The sequence below is a fragment of the Ammospiza caudacuta genome, chromosome 14 (genome assembly GCF_027887145.1).
Source record: "Ammospiza caudacuta isolate bAmmCau1 chromosome 14, bAmmCau1.pri, whole genome shotgun sequence".
NCBI lineage: Eukaryota > Metazoa > Chordata > Aves > Passeriformes > Passerellidae > Ammospiza > Ammospiza caudacuta.
The window spans coordinates 8,216,914-8,242,642 of record NC_080606.1 but is presented as its reverse complement, the minus strand read 5'-3'; the positions used below and the strand labels follow the sequence as shown (position 1 = coordinate 8,242,642).

General features: G+C 47.7%; 1 protein-coding gene across 1 annotated transcript in view; it reads right to left on the bottom strand.

The window, feature by feature from the left end:
- Positions 1–1,759: 1,759 nt before the first annotated feature.
- PASD1 (PAS domain containing repressor 1) overlaps positions 1,760–25,729 on the bottom strand; it is a 50,350-nt gene continuing 26,380 nt past the window's right edge. Inside the window, exons 5-22 of the mRNA XM_058814117.1 lie at positions 25,091–25,182; positions 23,236–23,325; positions 22,043–22,163; positions 20,446–20,559; positions 19,690–19,808; positions 19,434–19,516; positions 15,852–15,958; positions 13,562–13,709; positions 11,399–11,480; positions 9,941–10,064; positions 9,023–9,123; positions 8,488–8,574; positions 7,430–7,588; positions 6,740–6,940; positions 5,730–5,935; positions 5,073–5,165; positions 4,404–4,614; positions 1,760–3,193 (exon numbers count right to left, since the gene is read on the bottom strand). Coding sequence (XP_058670100.1) covers positions 3,023–3,193; positions 4,404–4,614; positions 5,073–5,165; positions 5,730–5,935; positions 6,740–6,940; positions 7,430–7,588; positions 8,488–8,574; positions 9,023–9,123; positions 9,941–10,064; positions 11,399–11,480; positions 13,562–13,709; positions 15,852–15,958; positions 19,434–19,516; positions 19,690–19,808; positions 20,446–20,559; positions 22,043–22,163; positions 23,236–23,325; positions 25,091–25,182 — 2,309 coding nt within the window. The 3' untranslated portion in view covers positions 1,760–3,022. The remainder of the gene's footprint in view (positions 3,194–4,403; positions 4,615–5,072; positions 5,166–5,729; positions 5,936–6,739; positions 6,941–7,429; positions 7,589–8,487; positions 8,575–9,022; positions 9,124–9,940; positions 10,065–11,398; positions 11,481–13,561; positions 13,710–15,851; positions 15,959–19,433; positions 19,517–19,689; positions 19,809–20,445; positions 20,560–22,042; positions 22,164–23,235; positions 23,326–25,090; positions 25,183–25,729) is intronic.

Genomic DNA, 25,729 nt, shown 5'->3' with positions numbered 1-25,729 from the left:
GCCCTTGGCTGGAGGCAGACTGAGCAAAGACCAAGCAAGCCCCAGAAAGGGTCGGTGGGATTTTGTCCTTTGGAACATGTTGAGAAAACAAGGCCCTGCTTTGAGGCAGTGCCTGGGACTGTGCAGCCCCCACCCACCAGCAGCAAGGCCAGTGGCTGGGGGGGCTTTGAGAATAAGGGGGCACGTGATAAAGTGCATTTTTAGGTCTCTGCTTTTAGCAAGGCTGGTCTAACATGTAAACATCCTCACCAAGCTCCTGTGCTCCTGGCTGGGAGCTGTGAGCAGGGGCTGATGGCAGCCCTGTGTCCCGGCAGCCCAGGGCTGCCATCAGCAGGGCTGTGCCCCATCTGGCACACCCACCACCCCCACCTCCCCCAGAACCCCTTCCCAACCCTATTTATTTTTAGGACTCGCTGTCAATGCCACAGCAATGCCAGAAAACTGCTCTGCCTCAGCTTCCTCCCTACCAAGCCCTGTTAAAAAATACACCCCTCAAGGCCCTGACCCCATCCACCACCACCTCTGAGACGTCTGTGAGTGCCACCTGCCATGGCTGGGCTGTGTGGTGCTGGGACACTGCAGAGCAGCCATGGGGATGCTGGGGTGATGCAGGTTTAATGGGGAAGCCAGGGAAACCACAGCCTTTCCCTCCAGCCAGCCACAAACTGTGCAGTGCTGGAGCCCTAACACAGATTTAGGTTTGCCTCCCCTCTAATGTTATGTGCCAAGGCTATGGTGGAAAAAAAATCCCACTAACAACTCCTTAAAATACAACCCTCTCCTACTGCATCCTCATGAGCAACCCAGCTGCCTTACAATGGGGAAAGGGAGACCCTAAATCTAAGAGTGCTTTAAAAACAAGCATTTCCTACCCTGAAGGCTCTGTGCTGGCCCTTCATGCAGAACAAACCTGCAGAGCAGGGAAGCCCCAGGTGATAATATTTCAGCCCCAGATTGCCCCCCAAAGGCAGGTGTTCCAAATCCCAGTACCAGCAGTGAGGTGGCCCTGGCCCATGGCTCTGCTGTAGCCACGATTTCTTGTCCTGGTTTGAAACGGAGGGGCTGGCTCAGTGTCCAAGCACCCAGAGGCAGCATGTGCTGTGTGGGCAGGGTCTGTGCTGAGCCCTGGTATTGGACACAGGCTGTTGGGCACCTCATTGCCTCCATCCTGTGGGCAGCCACATTCCCCAGCATGCTGCATGTGGGGAAAAATGTCTTTATGCTGCTCTGAACCCAGGATCCATCGTGTCTGGGAGCTGTGCATTCAGTGTCCCAGTCAAAGCCAACCATGCAGCTGCTTTTGCCCAAGGGAGGGGACCCATGAATAGCCAGGGGTTGGCACAGCTTTTTCACAAATCCACCTCTGCCCTGGCCAAACACCAAAGCACCCCAGGGCCCTGCACCCGTTCCTGAAAGCTCCTGGCTGACCCCAGCTCCAGCAGCCTGTCCTGCCACTGCCCCAGGCAATGTGGCACAGCAAAACCCCATCCCCTGCCCGGGAGGAGCTGCTGGAACAGCCCCTGGAGCCCTGCTGTGCCCTTTTCTAAAACACAGGGCTACTGGCAGCTGCTTGTGCCAAAAGCTTCCCCACCAGTAACACCAGGAACACCAGGAACTGCTGCAGTGCTGCAAGGGCCCAGAAACAGGCATGCAGAAGGAAAAGAAGGAAACAAAAAAAAAAACCCCAAAACACCATATTTAAAAAAAAAAAAAAAAGGCAAACCCAAGCATTCTTCACTTGGTTTCAACAGACATTAGGAACTAAACATTAGGAACTAACTAACTCCTCTCTAAACCTTGCTCTGTCTGCCAACTAGAGCTTTAATGCTCTGGTCCTAATGGTCCTCTGCTCCCTGGTCCTAACTAACCACTGCCTTCACTGCCTTGCAAAGTTTATAGTAATGGCCAAACCCATCTACATTTGGGCTCTAACAATGCCCAAAGTTAGCACTCAGCTACTAACACTCCAAAAATGTACTTTTAAAGTTTTCCTTTGGAAAGACACAAACAGTAGGGACACTTAACTATACACCCACTGAGGAATAAACTGGCTTTTCAATTCATAAATATAAACTTACAGTTAAAAAGTGACAATTTACAAAAATACAATTTATTGCTGACCCTATGGGCTTGTAACATCGTGTGTTGTGATTATACATTTTGGGTTTGCCAAATTGAAATATGACCTAGCAAAACCACAAAGTTTGCTGTCATATGCTGTTCTATGCAAGTTTGTTTGTTTTTATGAATAGAAACATTTACAACTACATCACTTGAAACAACAACAAAAAAAAAGGAGTAAAGATTCTTTGTCTGTAACCTGAAAAATATTTGGCTACAGGGAGTAAAAACCATACAAATTTATCTTCACTTGTTAACCAAAAATAAAACATGACAAATATTGAACTAGCTGTGATGTGAGCTGGTATAACAACAGTAAGAAATTCAGGCAAAAGTGGTGTTACGTAAATTAGCAGCATTATCCAAACTCCTGGAAAAAAATCTGCGGGACTGAGGTATAGAAAAAGGAAAAAGAATTCACAATGGACCTACTACAGCAAAACGAGTTATGTACACGGAAATCCAATGGTGTCCTGTGGACTGGTACAGTCTATGTGCTCCAAATGCTGGGCTTAAATTCACAGTGACTTTCAGCATTGAAGTCCTGAATGGAAAAAGGTTTTTTTCCATTGCAAACCGAGCTCCATGACGGCCTGATGCCGATACCTGCCCTCCCTGCAGCAATAGGCACCACTCCCAGTGGCACCATGGTGCTGGGCCAGGGCACACTCTGCTGCTGGAACAGCATCATGGAATGCATCCCATGCATCTGGCTGCATGGCAATCCCACCAAAGCAGGCCCCTGCAGCCATGCACCCCTGTCAGAGACCATCCATCCCTGCAGGCACACCTCCCCATGAGCCCGACCTCTCCGGTGCCGTGCTCTGACAGCTCCGTGCTCTCCCCCACGTGCGCCGGGCGCGGCAGCTGCACTGTGTGCTCCTTGTCCCCACAAGCGACCTCAGGGCAGCTGCATCTCGGGCAGGTCAGGCAGGTTGCAGGGCTGGCCCTGTGTGTGGTGGCTCTGCTGCTGTGGGTGCAGGAAGTAGCTCAGGGGGTTCTGCTGTGGGGCGTGGGGCGGCTGGAAAATGCGCTGCGTCGGAGCCCCAGGCACCAGCTCGGGACCCTGCATCTGTTGGGAGACACAAACCTGAGCAGTCAGACCTGCCCCAGCACCCAGCTGTCCCTCTCTGCTGCAGGGCTGATGCTGAGACTCATGCCCCAGAGTGTGCACCAAGTCCTGAACCTGAGGGTGTGAGCTGTGCTCCTCAGGATGCTGCTGCTGTCAGCAAAACCAACAATGCCTGGAGAGCTCTGTCCTAACACGCCCCTGGGGAGCCCAGCAGGAATGGAGACCTCCAGAAGCTACTTGGAGGTACAATCTGAAGGATGTGCAACTTTAATCTTTCACTGGAAAGATCTTCAGACAACCGAGGAAGAGGTCCTAGAGTAACCATGTACCCACCCATGGCTGGTACCTCAAAGACCTGGACTTGCTGTTTCACCCCTGTTAAAGGCACTGTGTCATCAAACTCTGGTTTACTGTGGCCCTGAAGCTGTTTATCTGTTCCAGCATCATCATTCTGCTGTGCACACTGCTGGTCCTCAGGACAGCAATGCAGCCCATGAGGACTCACCCAAAGCAGGGACGGCTCCTGCCCACATTTCCTGACAACAGCGATTCATTTCTCACTTTAAATTCAGTCCTGCTGTGTGGCTGCTTTCAGCTGAACCTCCTCCTCTTGCTTTCTTTTCTATCTTTGCCTGGAGGACTGTAACTTTACCTCTGCCATCCAGGCAAGGCTTGGAGAGTGTGTTACTGATGAATTATTAGTTCCAACAACACCTTTCCTTGGTGGTGTCACTAGTTCAGCATGTACTGATGTAAACTGTGTGCTGAAAAACCAAAATCACCTAGTCCAGAGATGTGTGTTGTGAAATGCTCTTTTTTTAAAAAGAAAGCTGTGATGGCAGCTGATAAAAACCTTGCTCTGATGAGATGTAACAGCAGGAGGTATGTTTCCAAAAGACCTTCTCTCCTATCATTTTTCATGACTACAGCAAGCTTCTCACCAGAGTTCCTCCGCATGAAAAGCTGTGTTTGAAAACCTGGGTATTTCTTCTGTGCGCTATGTGATAACAGAGCTTTTTGGAAAATATGGCCTTGAGCAGGTGCAGAGTCAGCCTGGAAAGGCTGAGCACCTGGCTCTGTGGAGATACAATGGGAATAGAGGATGTGCAAAGGCCCTGACCAGGTTGGATGAGCCAGATAAGCCCCATTTCTTCCAAAACGCCCAACCCATCCCGACCCATCCCTCAGAAAGCTGCTCCTGCTCCAGTACCTGAAGGTAGAGGCGGTGCTGCTGAACCTGCTGCTGTGGCCACTGGTGCAGGTGCAGGGGTGTGCTGGGCTGGTGGGAGGTGAAGCTGGAGTGTGGGACAAGGAGGGACGGGGAGAAGATGGGCGGCGGGGCTGCAGGCCGGGCGGGGCTGCAGGTGGCTGGCGGCACCTGTGCTGCTGGGGGAGCCAGGCCCTGCTGCTCTGCAACAAACCTGCCACAGGGGGAAACCAGGCATGAGAACACACACCCAGACCCTCCCTCAGAACAGGCACTGGGGGGGGGCCCATCTGCTGCAGAACCTGCCTGGAGCAGGGCTGGCCAAACCTTGCAGCCCCTGATCCCTGATTCCCCTCTGCCCACAAAGCATGGACTGAAAATTAAGGTTTTTAAGGTTGTACATTTTCTCTATGTCTTGGTCTAGCATTTTATGCTTTGCAAAGGCCAGAAAATAGTTCATTTTAATTAACTAATTAATTAATTAAAATACTTAATTTTTCATTTATCATAAAGGTCTTTGTAATTAAAAAATATTCTCGTTTTTTCCTAACTGGCTAAACTTTTGTTTCACTTCAGACTGAGACTGTTTGTACAAGTTTTTTCATGTCTTTTTCAATGTCATAAAGTGTCCTGCTAAGACACTGCAGGAAAACAGGGGCCACAGAGACTCACTTTCCTTGCTGCCTGCTGGCACTGCTCTGCACGGGCTGGCAGCTGCTGTTGGCTGTGGGCATCATGGCTTGGATGGACTGATCCAACAGCATCCTGGGGTGGAAGGAAAACAGGATGGTCAGGGAAGGGAGAGGTCCAGGGTCCAAGGTCCTGTCAGTCTCTAGAAACAACTCCTTGAAAATCCTCCATGAAATCAGGCTAGAAACCACTACCTCCATGAAACCACTACCCAGAAAACAAACTAATGAAATAGGATGCTCCTTATCACCTCACACTTCTCCTGTGAGTACTTGCTGAGAAGATTTGGATTGTTGAGACTGGAGAAGAGAAGGCTCCAGGGACATCTTACAGCACCTTCCAGTAAAGGGGCTAAAAAAGGCAGGAGAGGGACCTTTGGCAAGGGCATGGGGGACTGACTTTAAACTGACAGAGGCAGGGTTACAATAGTTTATGGAAATATGGTGAGAAGAAGATTTAAAGCCCTGATGATACAGCAGGATGTGCACAGCACCCTGCCTGCCTGCACACTGGGCTCACCCCACAGAGGGAACATCCTCACTCTGGCTGTGGCATCCCAAGCCCTGAGCCCAGCCACGCCTGCCCTCCTTGCTGCTGCTCCTGTCACTGCCCCAGGATGGTCCAGCAGGGCTCTGGTACCTGAGGCTCCTGTCCTGGCTGTACTCAGCTGGTGTTTGCCTCTCAGTGCTGTCAGTGGGCACCTGTGCAGCCACGGCGATGGGGTGAGCCTGGGAGAACACCATGGGGCTGTTGTAGAAGGGCACTGGGATGCTGCCCTGCCCTGGCACACACGTTTGCTGGCCTTGGCTTCCTCTCATGGGGTGCTGCTGCTTCTGCTGCTGTACCTGGAATGAAGACAGAGGTACCCATGTAAGTTTTAAAGCTCCCTAATGGAAGGATAAAATAACCACTCACAGTGGGCAGGTGGGAAAAGGAGAAGGAACAATAGGATATTGTCCCTGAACTGTAGTAGGAACAGTATATCTATTCAAGACCACCAACCCCTTAGCATTTATTGTCCCTGGCATCCCCAGACAGTCTTTTGAGAAATTAGAGTACAAGGGTAAGGGCACAAAAGGCTTGAGGAGGAAGAGAACAGCTTAAGAGGGGAAGTGCAAATCTGAAGTCTCCAAGGAAAGTATCTTGTGGGTCCTTTAAAGCAGCAGTGTTGGCTTTTTTGTTTTTGAACAACTCAAGTCTTTCCCATCTTAATAGTGGATTTAGGTCTAGTGGTGACAAAATTGTTCTTTCAAAGCTGCCTTCCAAGACTCCTCAGGCAGAGCAAAAGTAATCTTTTAAAATGACACCTACTCCTGTGCTATGAAACCACAACTCTCACTGGCCATGAATAACAAGCACGGTGTTGATGAGAGCCCAGACCTCCCATTCACATCCTCCCCGGGCACCAGGAGAGCTCCAGCACTGTCTGGGGTTTAAATGCTTTTTGGCTACCTGGTTTTTATTTTTATAGTTGAATGCCATTTGTGTCAGGAGACACTTGTTCACAAGTGTTCACAAGTGAGTCCTGACACAAACTCCTCAGTACAGCCAGCACAGAGGGGATGCACCATGGCAGGGACCACGGGGCCATGGCAGACAAGCATTCAGGAGCCGGAGAAGCAGATGAGGAGGATGGAGCAGGCGGTGACCTGGGGGGCAGTGCCACAGGGGTCCCTGAGGAATGGCTGCGGTGACAGCAGCTGGGGGCTGCAGTGCTGCTTTGTCCCGGGCAGGGCTGGCTGCTGTGCCTTCTTGGCCGTGCTGTGCCGGGGCGCGCCCTGGGGCCGCCGGGGGCCGGGCTGCTGCACGGCGGCGTTGAGGATGACGGGGATCGGCTGCTGCATCAGCATCTGCGGGGAGAGAGGCACAGGAGCTGCTGGCTGTGCTGCCTGGCAGGAACAGCACTGCAGCAGCAGCACTGTCTCTAAATCCAGGCAAAATGAGTAACAGAAAATCAAATGTTAGCTTGTGTCAAGTATTTATTCAGAGCCAGGAATGTTGCAGCTCCATTGTGCCTGCTGTGTTTTGCAGGAGTGGCGGTGGGATCCAGCAGCACTAACCAGACATGGAACCACCAAGCTTTTTTGTGCATGGGAGACTTTGGATTAATTTGGGATTGCCTTTTTCTAAATCATAGAAATTACTGATTCAATACTCAGCCAGATATTGACATCACTCATCTCTCAGGAAACATCACTCCCACATCCAAATCCAAGTTACCAATTTGTCAAGAGTTCATTCCCAAAAGATTTTGCCACAGACAATTTTGTTACTGCTCTGTGTGCTCAAAGGAAAAGCAAATGTTTGGTGAGTTTGGGGGCGCCAGGGGCAGCAGGTACCTGCAGGTTGGAGTCCTGCACGAGCTGGAGCTGCTCCTTGATGACATGGAGCTCCTCTTGCTGTGTTTTGATGTCAGCCTGCAGGATGCGAGTCCTCTCCTCCAGCTGCTCCTTCAGCTGGTGCATCATCCCCAGCTGGGTGGGGAAATGGTACACTGGCTGCAGAGAACAGAGAAAAGGGACCACATCGTAGGACCAGCTCTGCTACTCACATCCATTGCAATGCTGGATTCAGAAAAATGACTGCTTTTCAGCTTTAGCCATAAAAAATATGATGCTGACAAAAACTGGCAATTGCACATTTAACCAAAGTGCCACTGTAATTCCAGAGCAACAGCACATCTGGCTTACAGTGCCTCCTGCAGGGGTTGGTCTCTATAATTTCTGCATAGATTAAGTGTCTATACAGGGGACTCTCCCGTCCCCTCAGGATAACATCCTGCTGGTTTGGGCCCAGCTGTGTTTTGGGGCAGACACTGCACCCAGACCCTTGCCACACCTCCTGGCTGGGCTTTCAGTTGTGCTGATAATGATATTTGGCAGATGCCAGGCCCGAGATGGGCTGCAATTCCACCTGGGGATCCATCCTTCACACCTACAGTGGCCATTTTCAGTCTGTTTTATAGTTTGGACATTTACTGCACTGATATCAAAGCCCTGTAAGGACAGACCTTGTCATTATGGTTTATGACTCATTTTTCTTGGAGTTTTTGTTTTCTTTTCTTTTCCTGGCCTAACTCAAACCTTCCATGGCATCCCCTCTTCAGCATTGTATCAGCCTGTAGATAGCTGGTAGAGATTTAGGGAGAAGCCTTCAGCAGCCCACAACACTTTTTACAAGTGTAAACCTTCTCCTATGCTATTTCCTTGGGTGTCCCATCTGCTCTCTCTGCTCTCTGAAATAAGTGGTTGCCATAAGGTTGTTGCAGGTAAATCTCAGCAACAGAAAGGGCACAGAAACCTTGTCACCACTCTGGGATGAGCCAGCAAGGACGTGGGGGCAGTGAACCAAAGGCACTTGGGCTGCCCTGCTGACAGGACACAGCAGTGCTCTGAACAAAACCAAAGCACATCACAGGGTGCTGGGAGGGCACTGCCAGCTGAGCTACGGGGGGCTGAGAGAGGTGCTGAGGAGTGGCTATGGCCTGGAAATGAAAACTGTGCCTTACTGTAGGTCCATAGCACCTCTAGTGCAGCGCTGGTGCTTTAACAGCTCATACCAGGGATGAGCAAGTGCAGGGAACTGGACAACTGAGGTTGGAGATCTGAGGATAAGTCTAAAGGGAGAAATCAGGTTCCTGCATGCCCCTGATAATTTCAAGTCCTTGGTGTCAGCACCCATTTTGGATAAAGGCCACCTCACGTGTACAAACCCCAAGAGAGGAGTGTTGGTGGTGTGAAAAGGGATTTAGCCTGGAGGAGCAAACCGAATGCTGAAAGAAAGCAGCAGAGGAGCCTCTGGTGTCTCTCCACGGCTCTGCCAGCCAGTGGCCCTCCCCAGGAACACCCAGAGTGTGGGACGCAGCCTCTCTGAGGGTGGGATCAGTGCTGGCTGTGCCCATTCCCTGCAGCCCCAGCGGGCTCAGCACTGACCTGGGCGCCGCCGGGCGCTGCCAGCCGCAGTGCCGCCTTGTCCCCCGGAGCCCCGGGCCGCGTGGGGGTGCTGGTGTCCGTGCGCCGCATGGACGATGTGGCTGCGGGAGAGACACTCACTGAGACATGGCACGGCCTGCCTGGGCACCCGGCTGAGCCCGAGATCCACCTGTGCAGATGGGCACTGGCCCAAACAGCGCCAGAGTGGGTCCTCAACCTGCGCCTCTCTGGTCCCTCTGGCTCCCCACCTCACTTGCTGGGTTCCCTCCTGATTCCCCCTATTCTCTGCCCCTCTGTGGTCCCTCTGGCTCCTCTCTTGATGCTAACCCCCTATTCAGCCTGCCCTCCACGGCGTATCCAGATGAGATCCCCCTCCCCACAGCAAGAAAAGTCCCCTGAGTTTCCTCCCCCACACAGAGCACTGCAGTAATCTTGCAGCCTCGCCCAGGGCAAGGAGGGCACTGATGGGAGCTGGGATGAAGCTGCCAGCAAGGCAGGCATCCTTCTGTGCTCCTTCTGCAGGGATTTCAGAGGAGAGACCCCATAATAAAATGATACTATCCCGACATAAAATTTTTGTCAGTGAGCTTGGTTCAATCAAGCCAGCGAGTCCCCTTCTGGGGAAGCACAGCAAAAGCCGTGACCCTCGGCTGGTGACAAGCCCGGGGAAATGGCTCTCACACAGGGGGTGGGCAAGGGGGAGGAGGTGACAGGGCAGGTGGCTGTGGCTCTGTTGATGCTCTGTGACTTGTGACACTCGGCTCTGTTGCTGCTCTGTGACCTGCCATGACTCGCTATGTCACTCCCAGCACTGAGCATCCCCTTCCCACCGCCACCTGGTCACTCCCAGCCCAACCCGAATATTTGGGAGGCTGCTCCTCCCTCCATGCCCCCCAGCGGGGCTGCCCCGGCACGTACAGGTGGAGTCGGACAGGGTGGTGTGCGAGGAGCGCCGGGAGCTGTGCGAGGACAGCGACACTCCCTCCCGGCTGGCGTCCTGGCTGCTGCCGCACTGCCCCACCTCCAGGTAGCTGCTGTGGCTCTGCGGGAGCGAAGCACAACGGTGAGACCCTCAGCAGCAGGAAATGGCCCTGGAAGGGACCTCTGCCTCCTGGAGCCCTTGTCTGCAGACAAACCCAGCACCTGCGTACACACATCAGCAAGCCCTGCTCCCCTGCCCCGCTGCGCTCACCCCAAAGCCCACGGGCACCTACCCGATGGCAGCCAGCAGCACTGGAGGATTGCTGCACACTGTCATTGCTGCCCATGGCCCGAACTCTGCTGTGCCAGCTCTTTCAACCCTGCCCACAGAGCCCTGGGCAACGGGAAATTGCTTTTGTCAGCCTCTTTCTCCCCGATCTCTTCAGGGATGTCACAGCTGGCTGGCTGCGGTGCACTGGGGGTGCTGGCAGGGGGAATGAACAATGCTGGCAGGAGGTGCTACCTGGGGAATGGTTTTGTCCATGGAAGAGATGGAGAGAGATAACTGGAAAGGGACAGGCAACAGCTAGAGCCCCAGGGGGACCTACAGCAAATGTCTCCTGAGGGGGACAGGCACTGGGCAGTGCTGAGAGCTGCAATCCCACTCACTGCTCCCTGGGCAGCAGAAGGGAACAGCCTGAGCTCCCATAAAGTAATGTCTGAGGCTGATGGAATGAACAGCTGCACAACAGCCCACTTGAAATTACTTTGTTGATCTTATTTGTAAACTACCAAGAGGAGAAACTTAAAAGTAGTTAAAATGACCCTGACTCAAGCCATGGAAATTATTGCTCATGGAAGTTATAGGTCACAATCACTCGATGTGATCCAGCAACTGAACTGAAATCTAGGTAAGTGTTTTCCCTTGCCTTCCCATCTTCATCTGAGTATCAGTGATGAGCTGGTACAAGCAATAGAGGTACCCTGTGGTACTGCCCTACCCTGGGATCCTCTGTGCCTTGCTAAGGGTGACAGGTACAGCAATCTGGCCTCCAGCTCCAGCTCTACTTCTCTGCTTCTGAGCTGAGGTTTGTGTCCTGGTCTCAGAAAGATTACAGGGACCAGAACAGAGAATGCAACTGCTGAATTCACAGCTATTGTGGAATCAGAGAATGCTTGGTGTTACAGACCATCTAGCTCCAATCCTCCTGCCGTGGGCAGGGACATCTTCCACTAAATCAGGCAGTTCAAAGCTTATCCAGCCTGTCCTAAACCAACATGGAGCCAGGCACCAGAAAGCTTCTTAGGGCCTGCCTGAATCATGACCCAGTTCAAGGCTTGGAATGAGATGGGAGCAAAGAAAATGGAGAGGAACAGATATTTCCCTCAGACTGGTAAGCTATGACTCAGTTTGGTTTAAACATCTGCTCACTCAGCTGTGAAGGAACGTGGTACCTTTAGAGAAGAGGATGCCAGTTCAATTGATGACTCTTCAAGGCCAAGATCTCGTCTTCTCTCAGCCCGAACCTCTGCATAACTAAAAGAAAACCGAAAATAAAAAACCAAAAAAACCAAAAAACAAACCCCCCAAAAAACCAACAAAAAATTATTTTACAGCTTCTGCGCAGGTATCCTATGCCAACAAGTGTACATTCATTTTCTAACCTGATGATGATGAACAAGCATCCTTTTTTTTGTATGGTATTTCAGTGATCCCTATGACAGTGCCTTGGGCAGGTTCCGCCTTCTCAGGGTGCACAGAACTGTGCATGCATCAGAGTCAACATCCTGCACTCCAGTGGAAGCTCCAAATACAAACAGGCAGCTACACAAGTGCAATGTGAATTGCAGGAACCCCTACAAGGTGCCTCTGGAACTATATATTTTCTTTCCTTACTTTTTTCCCTCTGAAATAATGAAATATTTACAGTAACAAATGCCCCATGATTCACCACTGGGATAAATTGGAGAGGATGTTTCAAAGACTCTCTGAGTGCTCATGCATCGTGGGCACTGAGAGGTGCCAGACTTTAGGGTGATGAAATATTAATGAGCTGCAACCTTTGTGGGAGGCAAGAGAAGCTGCTGAACCAACCTCACTTATATCATTGTGGTAATGAATTTTCCTGAAAGAACATTTTAACTTGTGTGCTTCAGTAACATATTTTAAGCCTTAACTATCTGAGACAGAATTGAACTTCAAAACCTATTTAGGACTACATCATTAGGTTTAAGAGGCACTGGAAGCAGAAAGAAGAAACAAGTTCATGCACAATAAATTCAGCCCTTAAAGTGAAGCTGAATTCCCTGAAGGATGGCAGAAGTAAGACAACTGAGAAGTAATCTCTCTGTGTAATATTTGCTTATGTTAGCACTTCATATGTAGTTTATACCACAGATCACAGAATCAGAATCAAAAGAATTTGGGTTGAAAGGGACCTTAAAAATTATCTGGTTCCAAGCCCTCACCTGTGGGCAGAGCACCTTCCACTAGCCCAGGCTGTTCAGGGCCCAGCCAACCTGGCCTTGAATGCTTCCAGGGATGGGGCAGCCACAGCTTCTCTGGGCTTCCAGTGCCTCACCATTCCCACAGGGAAGGATTTCTGCCTAAGATCTAATCTAAACCTATCCCTGACAGTTCAAAGCCATTCCCCCTTGTTCTACAACTCCATCACTCCTTCTCCAGCTCTCTTGGAGCTCACTTAGGCACTGGAAGAGGCTCTAAGGTCTCTCTGGAGCCTTTTCCTCTCCAGGCTGAACAACCCCAGCTCTCTCTTCCTGTCCTAACAGGAGAGGTGCTCCAGCCCTCTGAGCATCTTCATGGCTTCCTCTGGCTCATTGCAACACACCCATATTTTTCACATTTACTGGTGTTTGCTCTCCCAGATGTTTGACAGGAAAAGAGGGGGACTAGAAAAAAAGTTGATTCTTGACACTACAAAAACACAGCGAGCGATAAGTTTATTCAAGTTAATAGAGCAAACCAGTGTGTCACTACTTTTTCAAGCCCTTCAGAAAATATATTCTTACTCTTCACATAGTCTTTTTTGAGATGGTGGTGGTAATCCAGCAGATTCCCCTCCAGAAGGTGCATTCACAGAGCATCCTACACATGCACTGCCTTCCAGCACGGGCTGGAGCTCAGCACCAGCAGCTTCCCACTAGGGGGGGATCCAGGGCTGGATTTGGGTGAGGAATAAGGCCAGCAAGCCACCAGCTAACTTCAAGTCATAAATATTTAAAGCTCTGATCAAAAGGTTTTGCAGGAGTTATATGATCTCATTCATGCCCAGAAAGATATGCCTGATTCCCAACAGCTTTAATTCTTTCTATGGCCATGTCATCACTAGGGACAAAAGGGGAATGTAACACACTGATAAATTTGGCCAAAGCTGGCTTCCAGGCTTTTGACTCATTTGGGAAAAGAAAAAAAAAAAAAAGGAAAAAAATAGTAAATAGAACACAATTTCCTTGTCAGAATAGTTTCATGGAATTACACATCATTTTATGTGTCAGAAGCATGAACACACTAAGCATGTTGGCTAACATGAAACAGAGCTAGAAAAAGCAGTGGCTGAACACTAAGACACAACACTCTGTGAGCAGTTTGGTGCTTACCTAACTACCAGATGAGTGCAAACAATGAACTCAGGCTTGGAGTTCCACTGGTGGTAGGTGATGTAGTAGTGAGTCTGCAGCCATATCCACTGCTGCCCTTTGGTCAGGAACCTATAGTAACAGGATTTGCCTTTTCCAAACTGCATCACTGTTGAACAGAAAGAGAAAACAATTTATAGCAAAAGGGGATTTTATGGTGCAAAGGTCCCACACCCCTCTCCCAGACTGGGGCAGTGCTAAAATGGTTCTTGAGCTTTATAAGCAAGACAGATGATACATAACCATGTACTCAGCTCTTGTCTGGGGTCACTCCTGCTGACTTTCAAGAGTGCCCTTTGCTACTTTGAGATTTCTCTTATAACTGGTATAACTAGCTATATTTTTATAACTTATGGGTTCCCTGAAATAAGCATAAATAAACAAATTATTTGCCTTTCATAAGTACATGAGAATGCATTTCAAAGACTGAAGATGTGAAGTAAGAATACTAATAATGACACAAAACAAGAAGATTGTGGAGTTTTAACTGAGAGTTTTCTTCTAAGATGTGGCCTACTCCAACCTGGTATGCATTATCAGGCTATGTCCAGAAGAATCTCAGGTGCTGTAATACAACTGGAGAATAGTGAGGGGAACCACATTAAATAACCACACAAATTGTTCCAGACTGCTGGGAGTACAAACTGTAACATGCTCACTTAAGTACCCACAATTAATGCAAAGTAAAATACAAACATGGTTTAAACAAACCCATTTCACTCGACAGTAGGCAAGGTGTCTGCCCAAAGTGCCAATGTGACAAACAGGAACCTAGCAAGCCAAACTAACCCAAGTGGTTTTTTACTCACCTGCACACCTCTATTTTGTTAAAATATAAGGATTGATTTCTTTATCGAGCCCATTGGGCTTTAGATGAAGCACTTAGCAGAGATTTTCTGGCTAACATGACATGCTGGGGATCCCTCAGTTCCTAGTCCTGGCAGACATGTCCTGAAGCACTTCTCTAAGTCACTTTGCCAGCACTTTACTTTGTTTCCCTGTGCACTAAAACAAGAACAGGTGTGTTGTGAAAATATTCTTCTAATAGGTAAGAGGAATGCCTGGATGATAGAGATGTAAAATTTAAATCATCAAACTGATTCTCTGCTGAATGATCTGACCCACTCTCAGTACAGTTTGTGTCTTCACCAAACTGCACATGCATTACCAAAAGGCTCTCACTTGAATCTGAACTGTCTTTTAAGAAACAGCACTAAGAAGTACCGTGCTTGAGAGCAGCTAAAATACTCTGTTAATGTTCACTTTGCTGCATTTGACACAATTTTGTGTTCTCCTGTCACAGCTTCCTCTCTGTGCTCAGCCAGGCAACCCTGGCACCTGGGCAGGGCAGGGCAGCCAGCAGGGAAGGGGAGCAGGGAAACCTGACATGCAGACAAGTATTCTTCCCCATTCTCTTCTGGATCCCTCAGAGGGTCTGTGGTAGAGATGAGGGTGGTTTGCAGCTTTTCTCCAGTGGGCTGTGGGGCTTCTTGGTCCCAGCCTCGTGCTGCTCTGCATCTCAGAGCAATTACAGCATCCTGCTTGCTCCCCTCTCTGGGGTGCCTTTGTTTCCTTTGAACAAAACATTCTCCTCTCAAGTGGAGATAGCAGAGAGACAGACAGTGTCCCCCACAAGAAACCTGTAAGTAATATTTCTTCATGGACCTTCTTTGGTGTTCACTGAACTTGACTTTTGTGCTTTGTTGTTTTCCTTTCAGATTGACCAAACATGAGCCATATTCACCCACAGGGAAACTGTGTTCAGTGCTTTTATGTAAAATAATTCTGAACCTCCAGAAGCATTTTGCTAATGAGTAAGTGAGGTTCATAGCACCTAATTGCACAGGGAGGTGATCCAAATGATGCTCTCAAAAGGTGTTTTGGTGAGCTGAGCCTCCTGGTTAACTCCAGAGCCCAGGGGGATGGCAAGACCATGAACCGTGAGAAATCAACAAAACTCACAGGGCAGAGGGGGGATAGCTCTGACTCCCAACTTCTAATCTCATTTCACTCTGAGACAGCCTGTGCTCAAACAAGGTATCTGCTAATTTAGGAAACCTGCACTAACAGCTCCTGATCTGAGGGAATTCTGCAGATTCCAACCTCCCAGGTAAGTGTCAGCTGTGACAGTCTGACATGGACAGGGAGAGTTCCTACATGTTCCTGAAGAAGCCTTTTGCAATGACAGTAAAAGGTTTTGCACAAGTGACAAAGGAGATCAGAGACACGTTGCAGAGGCAGGGCAACTTACAGTGTTCATGGCACCTAGCAAGAAGCTCCAGGTCATCTGCGTGGTAGTAATCATACCCTGACGTTCCCAGAACCTCAAAGGGCAAATATCCTATAATAGGTGGAGCCCTAGAAAGGAAGCAAAGGGCAGGGAGTGAGCACAAAACTTGACTCTGACATCCTGGCAGATAAGCTGTGATGCAGCAACAAACACCATCATTCACTTGGCAGGGAAATCTGGAGTGGGTTTTCATCTAGGCAGTGGTGCATTTTCATATACAAACCAAAAACTGACAGGGAGAGGTACAAATTGAGAAAATGAAAAGGTGTGTGTTTACTGTTCCACAGCCTATTCATTATGTGGGTGTAGAGAAAGGCATGTACATATGTGAGTGACTCAATTCATTAAGGATGCTTGTGAGACACAGCTTGAGAAATGCTATGGCTGATCCTGCACACAACAACTTGGAGCCAGAGTAAAATTATCCAGTAGGTTGGATGTAAGTGTCATTTGGGTAGTAACTGGAGAAGAGAGAATAAGTGGGAAGCTGCAGCTTGGGAAAAAGTAATTGCTCCCCTGGAAAAGCTTGGGAAACTACAGCCACCAAAACTCTCTGTGCTGGTAGTGCAGATAGCCATGGGCATGGGGCTGATTGAGGGCTGTTTGTGCTTTGGTTGAATTGATGAAGTATTTAGATAGGCACATTGCAATGACTGACCTCACTATTCTGCTATCAATTCTAGATTTTCCTTTTTCTAGGCAAAACATGAGATTTTTTTTTTTAAAAGCAGGCATCCTAACACAGCCTGACAGCTTATGATTATGAAACAACACTGAAATGTGGGGAGAAAACCACTGGTTTTGTCTCTGCTCCCTGTACCAGACTGTCACTCTCCATCTCCCAGAGCTCAGGTCCAACCCTGTCTGCACCAACTCAAGCACTCAGTGGGGCAGGACCTGTGCTGATGAGGCTGCAGGATGTGCTGGCAGTGCTCACCTGCCAAGTTCAGTTTGGGCAAAATGGTGAATAACTCAAAATGGGGCAGAATGGAGGTGATGGTCCCTATCAAACCTGCCTCTCCTGCTGCCCCTCTCCTGCTCAGCTGAGTGCTCTTGAGGAAGAAGACTATGAGGAAAAAGCTATTTCAGTGTATTACAGGTGTGTTTGGATGGATCAGTCCTGAGTTTCTTGGTTATTACTGTGTGAAATTCTCTCTTGGCTGTGCCACATTTCTCCCCTTGAGAGGCACAGTGGGCATTGCTTATTCAGCCACAGAGAGCCCAGGCAGGTCCATAACCTCCCTCCTCCCCACAGGTGTGGCAGCCTGGCACCAAGGAATGGGGGAGAAGGACAATGTGCCTGACAGCAGTGCCAGGAGGAGCAAGGTGTGAGCAGGAGCTCCTGATCCCAGCACAAGGGCTTGGCTGGGAGAGCCAGGCCTCCCCTTGACAGCAAATCCCCTGGAACAGAATGTGCTGAGCACACATGTGGTCTCTGCCACAATACAGCTTCATTTATTTAAGTAACTTTTCACAGCACTCTGTTCCTTTTCCTCATGTGACCCAGATTTCTGTTAATGATGATAATATGTGTATTTATTAAAGTGTCCTTGCTATCTCTTTGGCAGAATGCATCACTGTTTCTCCTACTGCTTATATTCAAGACAATAGTGTCTTTCAGATGCACATCAGATAAACATTTAAGCTGATCAGGAAATTATTATGCTTTCCTGAATATCACCAGAGCTCCTCATAAAAGAAAGAAACCACAAAATGCTCCTCATCTGTCATTTAACAGGGAGATGCCTTGTGGGGCAATTTAAAAGTGTCTTGTTAGCCCAAGTTCCAGTCCTGAGATCTGCAGCTTGCTGTGCAATGGGAATTCACAGTCTTTAGAGAGTCTTTTGGGTGCAGTCTTTTAATAAATGAAGGGAAAATAACAACAGTACCACAGTGCAGAAGAGAAACAAATCATTATCAAAGTTGATGGGTTTGTCTTCCTCTACACATATTTACATAGAGACCCAGAATACAGGTTTTTCCTATCTTTCTCATGTTTATCCACATCTATGGAATGTTTTTATTGTATCTGTCTTTGATTTGAATTGTGATCATGACAGTAAAGGTCCTGATTCCAGCTGCTGCTGGGTACCCTCTGCCCTGCTGATGGCACACATCAGTGCCAGGCAGCCTGTGCTGATGCAAATCAGCAAGAAACAGCAACATTTCAGTGTCCTGCAGATTGTACTGGAGGGAGCTTGGAATCAGTGATTAAATGAGACAACTCCCACGATCTCCTCTCATTCTTGGGTCTGAGCTCACTGCTTGCATCTGGATCTGTCACAAACTCTGCCTCAGCATCTGCATCATCCTAATTTCCTCTCAGCAGCAATGGCCTCCTCTCTGGGGATATCAGAGGGACTGGAGCATCTGCAAGCACCCAGCACAGAGATTCCTCTCTGAGTCATAACCCACATTCATCAAAAGGCTCTTTGACAAGTTTCAAAGCAGCTCCTACTCAGCTCTTTCACAGGAGCTGCAGGGACACAGCCCTGAGGAGAAGCAGCTCACTTCATCAGTGACGTGAGGGGCTTAGGGCTCCTTTACAAATCTTAACATCAATCAGCTGATTCTAAAAATGTGCATTATCAGACAGGCCGATGAAAGTCTAACAAAGCCACCCCAGCAAGATCTCCTCTGAATTAATAATTATCTGACTGTCCCAAACCACACACAATCAGCTGTAGGGGTGTCACAGGGTCAATTCCTCCATGCATCAAGGCATGATGTGAGGCACACACCTTCTGTTCTATAGAAATGAAAGTTATTACTCATTTTTATTTGCTCTCTCTCTTTCTTGCTCTAAATGTGGAGATGGTATTTAGATTTTTTTCCTCACCAATATTTTTTCCCTTACAGCCTTATTTACTAGTCTTCTGTTTTTACTTTGCACAGCTCACAAGGGGAGGGATAATGAAGAGGGTAGGATTTTACAATGTGCTTATGCACATATGTCAAATACAGAGAAGTGAGAGAGTGAATAAAACCCACCAGCTTCTTTTGAAGAAAATTAATCCTAAATTAAGCAGCTTAATAAACTGGTTCCAGTCTGTTTCATTCACCAAGCTGAATTCTAGCCCACCATATTGCATTGTCAAAAACTAATCTACAATTAAATAATAAAATCCACTGTTTTTTATTTTGGTTTTAGAAATTCTATCCTTTCTCAAGCTGAAAAGTCAAAAGCTTATTGACACAGCAAAAGATTTAGAAGGATTCCTGGAAGCTGTAATTGTAGAACAGAGGAGCTAAACCAATATGGGGAACATAATGGGACCCACACTCTCACTTTCAATAACATTATCTTGGTTAGGATTTTTCTAGACATTCTAGACATTTTCCATGGTTTCTTACTTGCCTAAAATATGGAAAATAGTGAAGCATTTAAGGATGCCTAATAGGTAAGCTCAGGGTACTGCTACTCACTAAGTTGCATGTAATTAGAACTATTCCATTTGGGATCTCAGGCAACAGGTATACAAATTTTTCTATTTTTAAGCTACAGTTTATTTATTTTTCAGTGACTAAACCCAAATCTCTTACCTGTGGTCCAAGAATAAAAACTTCCATTCTAAACTATGCCTCGACGTAAATTCTTCACACGGCTCTTCAACGTTGCAGAGCTCCTGCGAAAGAGTGGGTACATTCAGACATTTAATTCTGTGAAATGACAAAAGCAGCCTGCTATCAAAACCTAGCATGCATCTTGTATTCCAATACCCAGCCACAGCCACATCCCCTCCTCTCCTCCACCAGCCCCGTGCTGCTGCCCCAGCTGCTGTGGGTGCTCAGGGCTCACCTTGAGGAACTGTGGCGTGACCAGGCGCACGGTGGCCACCAGGCAGATCTGCTCCTCCGGGGCTGACCTGAAAGCCCGTGCAATAGCTGACTCAAAGCCATTACAGGAGGGCGTAGGCACTAGGAACAACCAGACAGTTTATTTAAGAAGAGGAAGGAGAGGTTTCTCCCCGTGTTAAGACAGGTACAGTGAGTGGAGAAACCCAGCAACCACAGGGTGATGCCACCCTGATCCACGCTGGTGATATTTAAAGCGCGACCCTGTAGGCTCCAAGGTACACAGCTGTAACCCCCACCCAGGGCAGCTTTGTAAGCTCAGAGCAGCTCACAGTGTGCAGCTGCAGTCTCCTTGTCAGTCCTTCTCCAGGCCAACATTTGCAACATTCAGGATTTTACAGGCACCTCAAAGTATTTAATCTCTGTAAAGTGTCATTCCACTGCCACAAGTGAAACAGAATTCCATATTTTACTGGCTATTTGAATAAGGAAGTTGCTTTATAATTGGCAGTGGGTCCAACAGAGGCATTTTCAGTCTGGTATCAACTTTAGGCACAACATGCAGGAGAGTGCACTCTTCTGATCAACAGACTCCCCACCACTTTTGTATGAAAAATATATCCAATGTATGCACAGCTCATTCCATCCCTGACAATTGTGGGGCATTTTCAGCAGAAACGGAGCCTTTAATATGCTACAGGTCAAGAAAACTTAAAGGAGAGAGGGGGAGATACAAAGGTAGGCTGGAACAGTAACTTACCATGAGTAAAATATTTAAAATCCACTACAAATTTCACATATTCATACATCAGGGGTTCATTTGGATCTAAGCTGCCTCTTGCTAAATGGCAACAAAACTCTATTTGTTTTTCTGCTGAAATGAGAGAAAGAGAGGGAGACACAGACAATGCTATTAGAAGTCTGCACTTTAGCTCACTCACATATTTAATTTATCTACCAAGTGCTATCTGAGCACACCCTGCTGGGAAGATTCTGATACCCAGAAGTAAATATATAACTACTAGGCGCAATTATCATCTGTTTCTGCTTAAGGAAATGCATTCTCACCCTTTTTTCCTGTCTTTGCAGTCACCCCAGTGAGCTGAGCAGGAAGCCCTGGCTCCACTGGCCAGCAGGATTTTCCCCTGACTCCATGGATGGATGCAGGATTTCATGCAGGGCAGGTACAGGGTATTGCAGCACTGTGCTCTGGCACTGCTCAGTGGGACCAAAGGGCACTGAACTCACCCTGAGCCCTTCCATTAACACTGGAGGGCACTGGGCCAAGCTCTAATCCAGTTTATTGCCCCAAGTCTGAACTCTATGGATTAGACCATATGGCCTTCAGCCTGAGGGAAATCACCCCCAGGCAGAGCATCATCAGGCTGCTCAGAGCATCATCAGGCTGCTCAGAGCATCACCAGGCTGCTTAGAGCATCACCAGGCTGCTCAGAGCACCATCAGGATGCTCAGAGCATCACCAGGCTGCTCAGAGCACTATCAGGGTGCTCAGAGCACCATCAGGGTGCTCAGAGCATCACCAGGCTGCTCAGAGCACCATCAGGGTGCTCAGAGCATCACCAGGGCTGCTGAGAGCATCAAGAGGTTGCTCAGAGCACCAAGAGGCTGCTCAGAGCATCACCAGGCTGCTTAGAGGACCATCAGGGTGCTCAGAGCATCACCAGGCTGCTTAGAGGACCATCAGGATGCTCAGAGCATCCTCAGGCTGCTCAGCTCCCACTGGTGCTCGTGGGACAGCAGGAGGGGAGCCCAGCGCTGCTCGGTGGCTTTTCCAAACCCACTGGGAAAGGGGTGGGGGCTCAGCACTGGCTGAAACATTCATTAATGGAACAGGTGTTGGGAAGATGCTCCTGCCTGCTCTGGTCCTGGGGACATTTTCTGAGGGAAGGGACATGGGACAGCAGCCAGCTGTACAGATCCTGATGGACTGTTGTCTCTAAAGCTGCTTAAGTTACACTAGGGCTCCTCTTGTGTCCTGAGACATGCAAGCTTCCTAAGGAATAGTGGCTCTGCCAAAACTGTTTGGGATTTCTCCAATTTTTTTTTCCCTTGAGCCTTCACTCCTTTCTCAGGGTTAGTCCAGCATCCCATCTGGGGAAAAGCATCTACCACCCAAGGGGCAAAGCAGATGGTAAAACAAAGACTGTCTTAATCAAAAAGCAAGTACAGGAAGCACATAGGAACATTAGAGATGTGATCCACTAAAACCCACAAATGCAGCAAGACAGAAGTGGCAGACAAGAGCATTAAACAGCTGGAGAGCTCTGTGCAGACTTCCCTGGGAGCTGTTCACCTCTGGCAAACTTCTCTGACCGACAGACAAGAGCAGAGCTTACCATTGAGAAAATCAGCTGCAACAGGATCTGTCATGAGCACATGTGGAGAAAGCAGCTTGTACACCTCGCTCTGCTCCCCCTCAGGCAGAAAGTTCAATATATTTTGGTCCACCAAATCTGACTGATACAAAAGAATGCTTTGTCATGTTCAGCAGTACAGCCTGACACAACCACATGCCTTTTCACCCTCAGCAGAGCACAGACACTGCTGGTCTGGTGCAGATGCCCAAGACAAGGAAGCCCAGTCAATCTGCAGATGCATCTGGGGCAGAATGCAACCCTTAGACTATTTTACCCCAGGATTACTGTCTATTTGCTAAAGGTTAAATAAATACCAGAGGTTTCCCTTCAGTTCAGGCAGATACAGGCAGGAGAAGAAACCCTGGTACCACAGGAATATAACATGATGAGAAATGAAACATTTTTCTTTGAAAGCATGACACAGAAGAAGAGCTCCTCCCTACATCCTCCATTTGTCTTCTAGGCCGAACATCTGGCAAAATCAGCTTGACCTGCAAGTGATTCAGTGCTCATCAACCCACACATCCTGATTAAAGGGGTTCTACCAAAATGTCAGCACAGATTTGTTCTTTGCACACATGACATTCAGGTAACTGGGTGCTCCAATTTTCCCTCATTTAGGACATCCTTGGTGCTTCATGCTTGCCACCAGATAAAGAAAAAATGTTTTTGAGGGGCCAAACTGAAATTTCTGCACCTGACAACTAACTAGTTTCTACAAGTTTTCCCAGAAAACTCTGAGGCCACACATTTGTTACTGAAGACTATGGGCTCAAAGTAGAAAAACCCAATGTCATTCAAAGAGCATAGATTCAGTTCTGAAATAATATTTACATTATCTAAGAGGAGCTACAGCACTCATTTCACAATCATAAGATTTTCCATTAACCTGGTGGGTCAAACACCTCCCAGACCTTTAGATGGACAGCCAAGTGATGAGCTATGAGCACAGAGATTTTGCATAGTTGGGGTTTTTTTAAGCTAATTCACAGACCCTGGGAGAGAATCTGTTATTCACAGGAACCTGAGAAACTCCACAAGAGGTTGTTGGTTGACCTCCCTCACACAGTCAGTTCCCTCTTTGGTTGGACAAAACCAATCCCCAGCCCTGCACTGACTGATTTGCACTGAGGAGGGAATGAGCCTCAGGGAATTGCATTGTCAGAACTTACCGGTAAGTGTCCCAGCAGAGATGAAACACTGTCAGACACATAAATAATAATCCCATCAGTGGTAAGAGCAATGAGAAAGCCATCCAGTGCCTAATGATAATAGACAGGAAAAAAAAAAAAGAAAAAAAAGAACAAAACAGAATTATACAATGAAAAAACTTAAAATATTTTAGATTCATTGATTATTTAGTGATGCTTCTAACAGCTTAAACCTAGCAGAAATTAATCAAAGAAATGACAGTTCAATGTGGAAAAATAAAAATTACACATGCCATCTAATTCAACATTCTTTTTATATTCTTATTTTCTCATTCTCATTATTATTAAATTGACTTGTATTTTTCACCCAGTGAGTATTTATTTAACATGAAGTGAGACAGTGATCCTTAGAATTTCAACACCCACACAATCCTGCTGACTTCAGTCACTTCATTATGTGTTCTGAATTACACAATAGTTAACAAACTCAGTGCGTAAGGAGATGTCAGATATCATCATGGCAAATCCAGCTTTGTGGATGGATAAGCAGAGACAGAAAAATGATACAATTATGTATTTTGAACAGTTTATGGACAATATGAAAAGGATCTAAAGCCTTATTTAGTTTGCTTAAAGCACTGATTTGTAAGGTTAGTGACAAAACAATTTTTAGGCTTGTTCTGTTTCCCCTTTCTCATTCACAGTGGTTTCTGTCCCAGAGTTAAACCTCTCTGTCCCTTTTAAGTCACTGCCTGTGCTCTTCCCCTTGGATGTTGTGTTCTCCCTATTCTTCACAGTATGTCCTTGTACCATTTATGCAGTGTCTGTCCCTATTCTTCCCTAACATCAAGATCTGGGAGGTTTAATAGCTGGTCAGCACTGTGCACAAAGCCAGCTCTTCTAAAGACACCGTTAGGCTGCTCTGCAGCTCAGCTACAGGGACCAAAAATGCAGCATTCCCCATCTCCTCACCTCACTGCCACACTCTGCCTTTGCTCAAATTGGGTGCTCTCTGGGAAAATCCCACTAATTTTAAGCAAACTGTTCACTGGTCTGCCAGAGTCCAACCAGCAGTTATTAGAGGGCTTGCTCTCCCCCATCACTTCCAGCCTAAGGGGGAAACTTGTTTGGATTCAGCTGGAACAAGCTGGCTTGTTTGGCAAGAGAGATTCCCAGAAAGAATGAACAGACTTTTCCAGAGAGGTGAGTCATGACATCCTGATGAAAAGGAGTAGCTGAGACACAGCAGCACCTCCCAGCTCAGCCCAGCATCCACCCTGCTTTTGGTGGGGCAAAGAGCAGCACTGCCCACGCAGGGCAGGAGGTGTCCCTGCCACACCAGCCAGGCAGAAATGTGGGTTTGGGGGACGTTTCTAGATCAGCACAGCATTTCAGAGGTGGGAGTGTAAGAGCTGTTTTCCTGAATGCACTTGAAGGCAATTCGAGCAGAAGAGGCAGCACTCCCAGAGAGAGGACAGCAGCTGCAGAGGCAGCACAGGCAGTGCTGCTGCCTAATGGCATGTGGGAGGAACAGAGCTGCTCTGCTTCTTTCAGGCCCTTTCAAGTTTTTCCTAAAACCGCCAGCTCTAGCGGCTCTTCTGAGAAAAGGAAATTCTCTTTTCCCTCTCTCACCAGGCCAAATCAGCCTTGATTCCCAAACCAAAAGCCATTTATCTTCAAGGGGAAGCAATCTTATTTTTACTTCTGTGTCTGCAAAGCATTTAGTACAACATTGGTCTCTGTCAGGTCTGCATTGTGTGTGCCAGCAGAGTAGAAATCATTAACACTGGGACCTACAGGTGAAAAAGAACTGTATATCCCTGATCTACTCCACTGAACTGATTATTTCTCACTAATCTATTTAATTTCTTCTTACCTCTAACATCAACTGGGTGAACTCCTCGTTGCTAAGAAATGAAGGCTTCCAGTCTTGTCTAATCTGACAGGCTTCTGTCTGTGCTGTGATTTCTTAAAGAGAAAATATCAAAAAAGCAACATGACTCATGCTACTTGGATTTTTTTTTCATTTTCAAGTAAGATTTCTTTAAAGAGGCTGTTAGAGGAATAATCCTTATATCATTCTTCACACAAAGCCTTCTTGCATGCAACAGTCATTTTTCATGCTATCATAATACAAATGCATTAGAAATCAAGAAAGGGAAATGGAGACATTTTAGGTGGCCTGAAGATAACCTTAAAAATTAAGATCAATGAGCTAATTTTAGAGTAGTAGAGCATTCCTGTCAGCAAAGGGTATCTGAAATTCTGGAGCTGTGCCCTTCAACTCTGGAGCTGTTTCACAAGCTGCTGTTTTGAGTGCCCAGGCAGCAGGACAGGCTTATCATCTCCTAATCCAAGAGACCTGGGAAGATGGCATAGAATACTCTTTCCCCTGACTTTTGTCATGGGTGCTGTTCCTCAGCTTTTCTGTTTGAGAGAGCACAAAGCAGGCCAGGGGATGTGGAGGCCAGTGAGGGTAATGATGTATCTACAGTAAAAGGCACACAGCACTGCA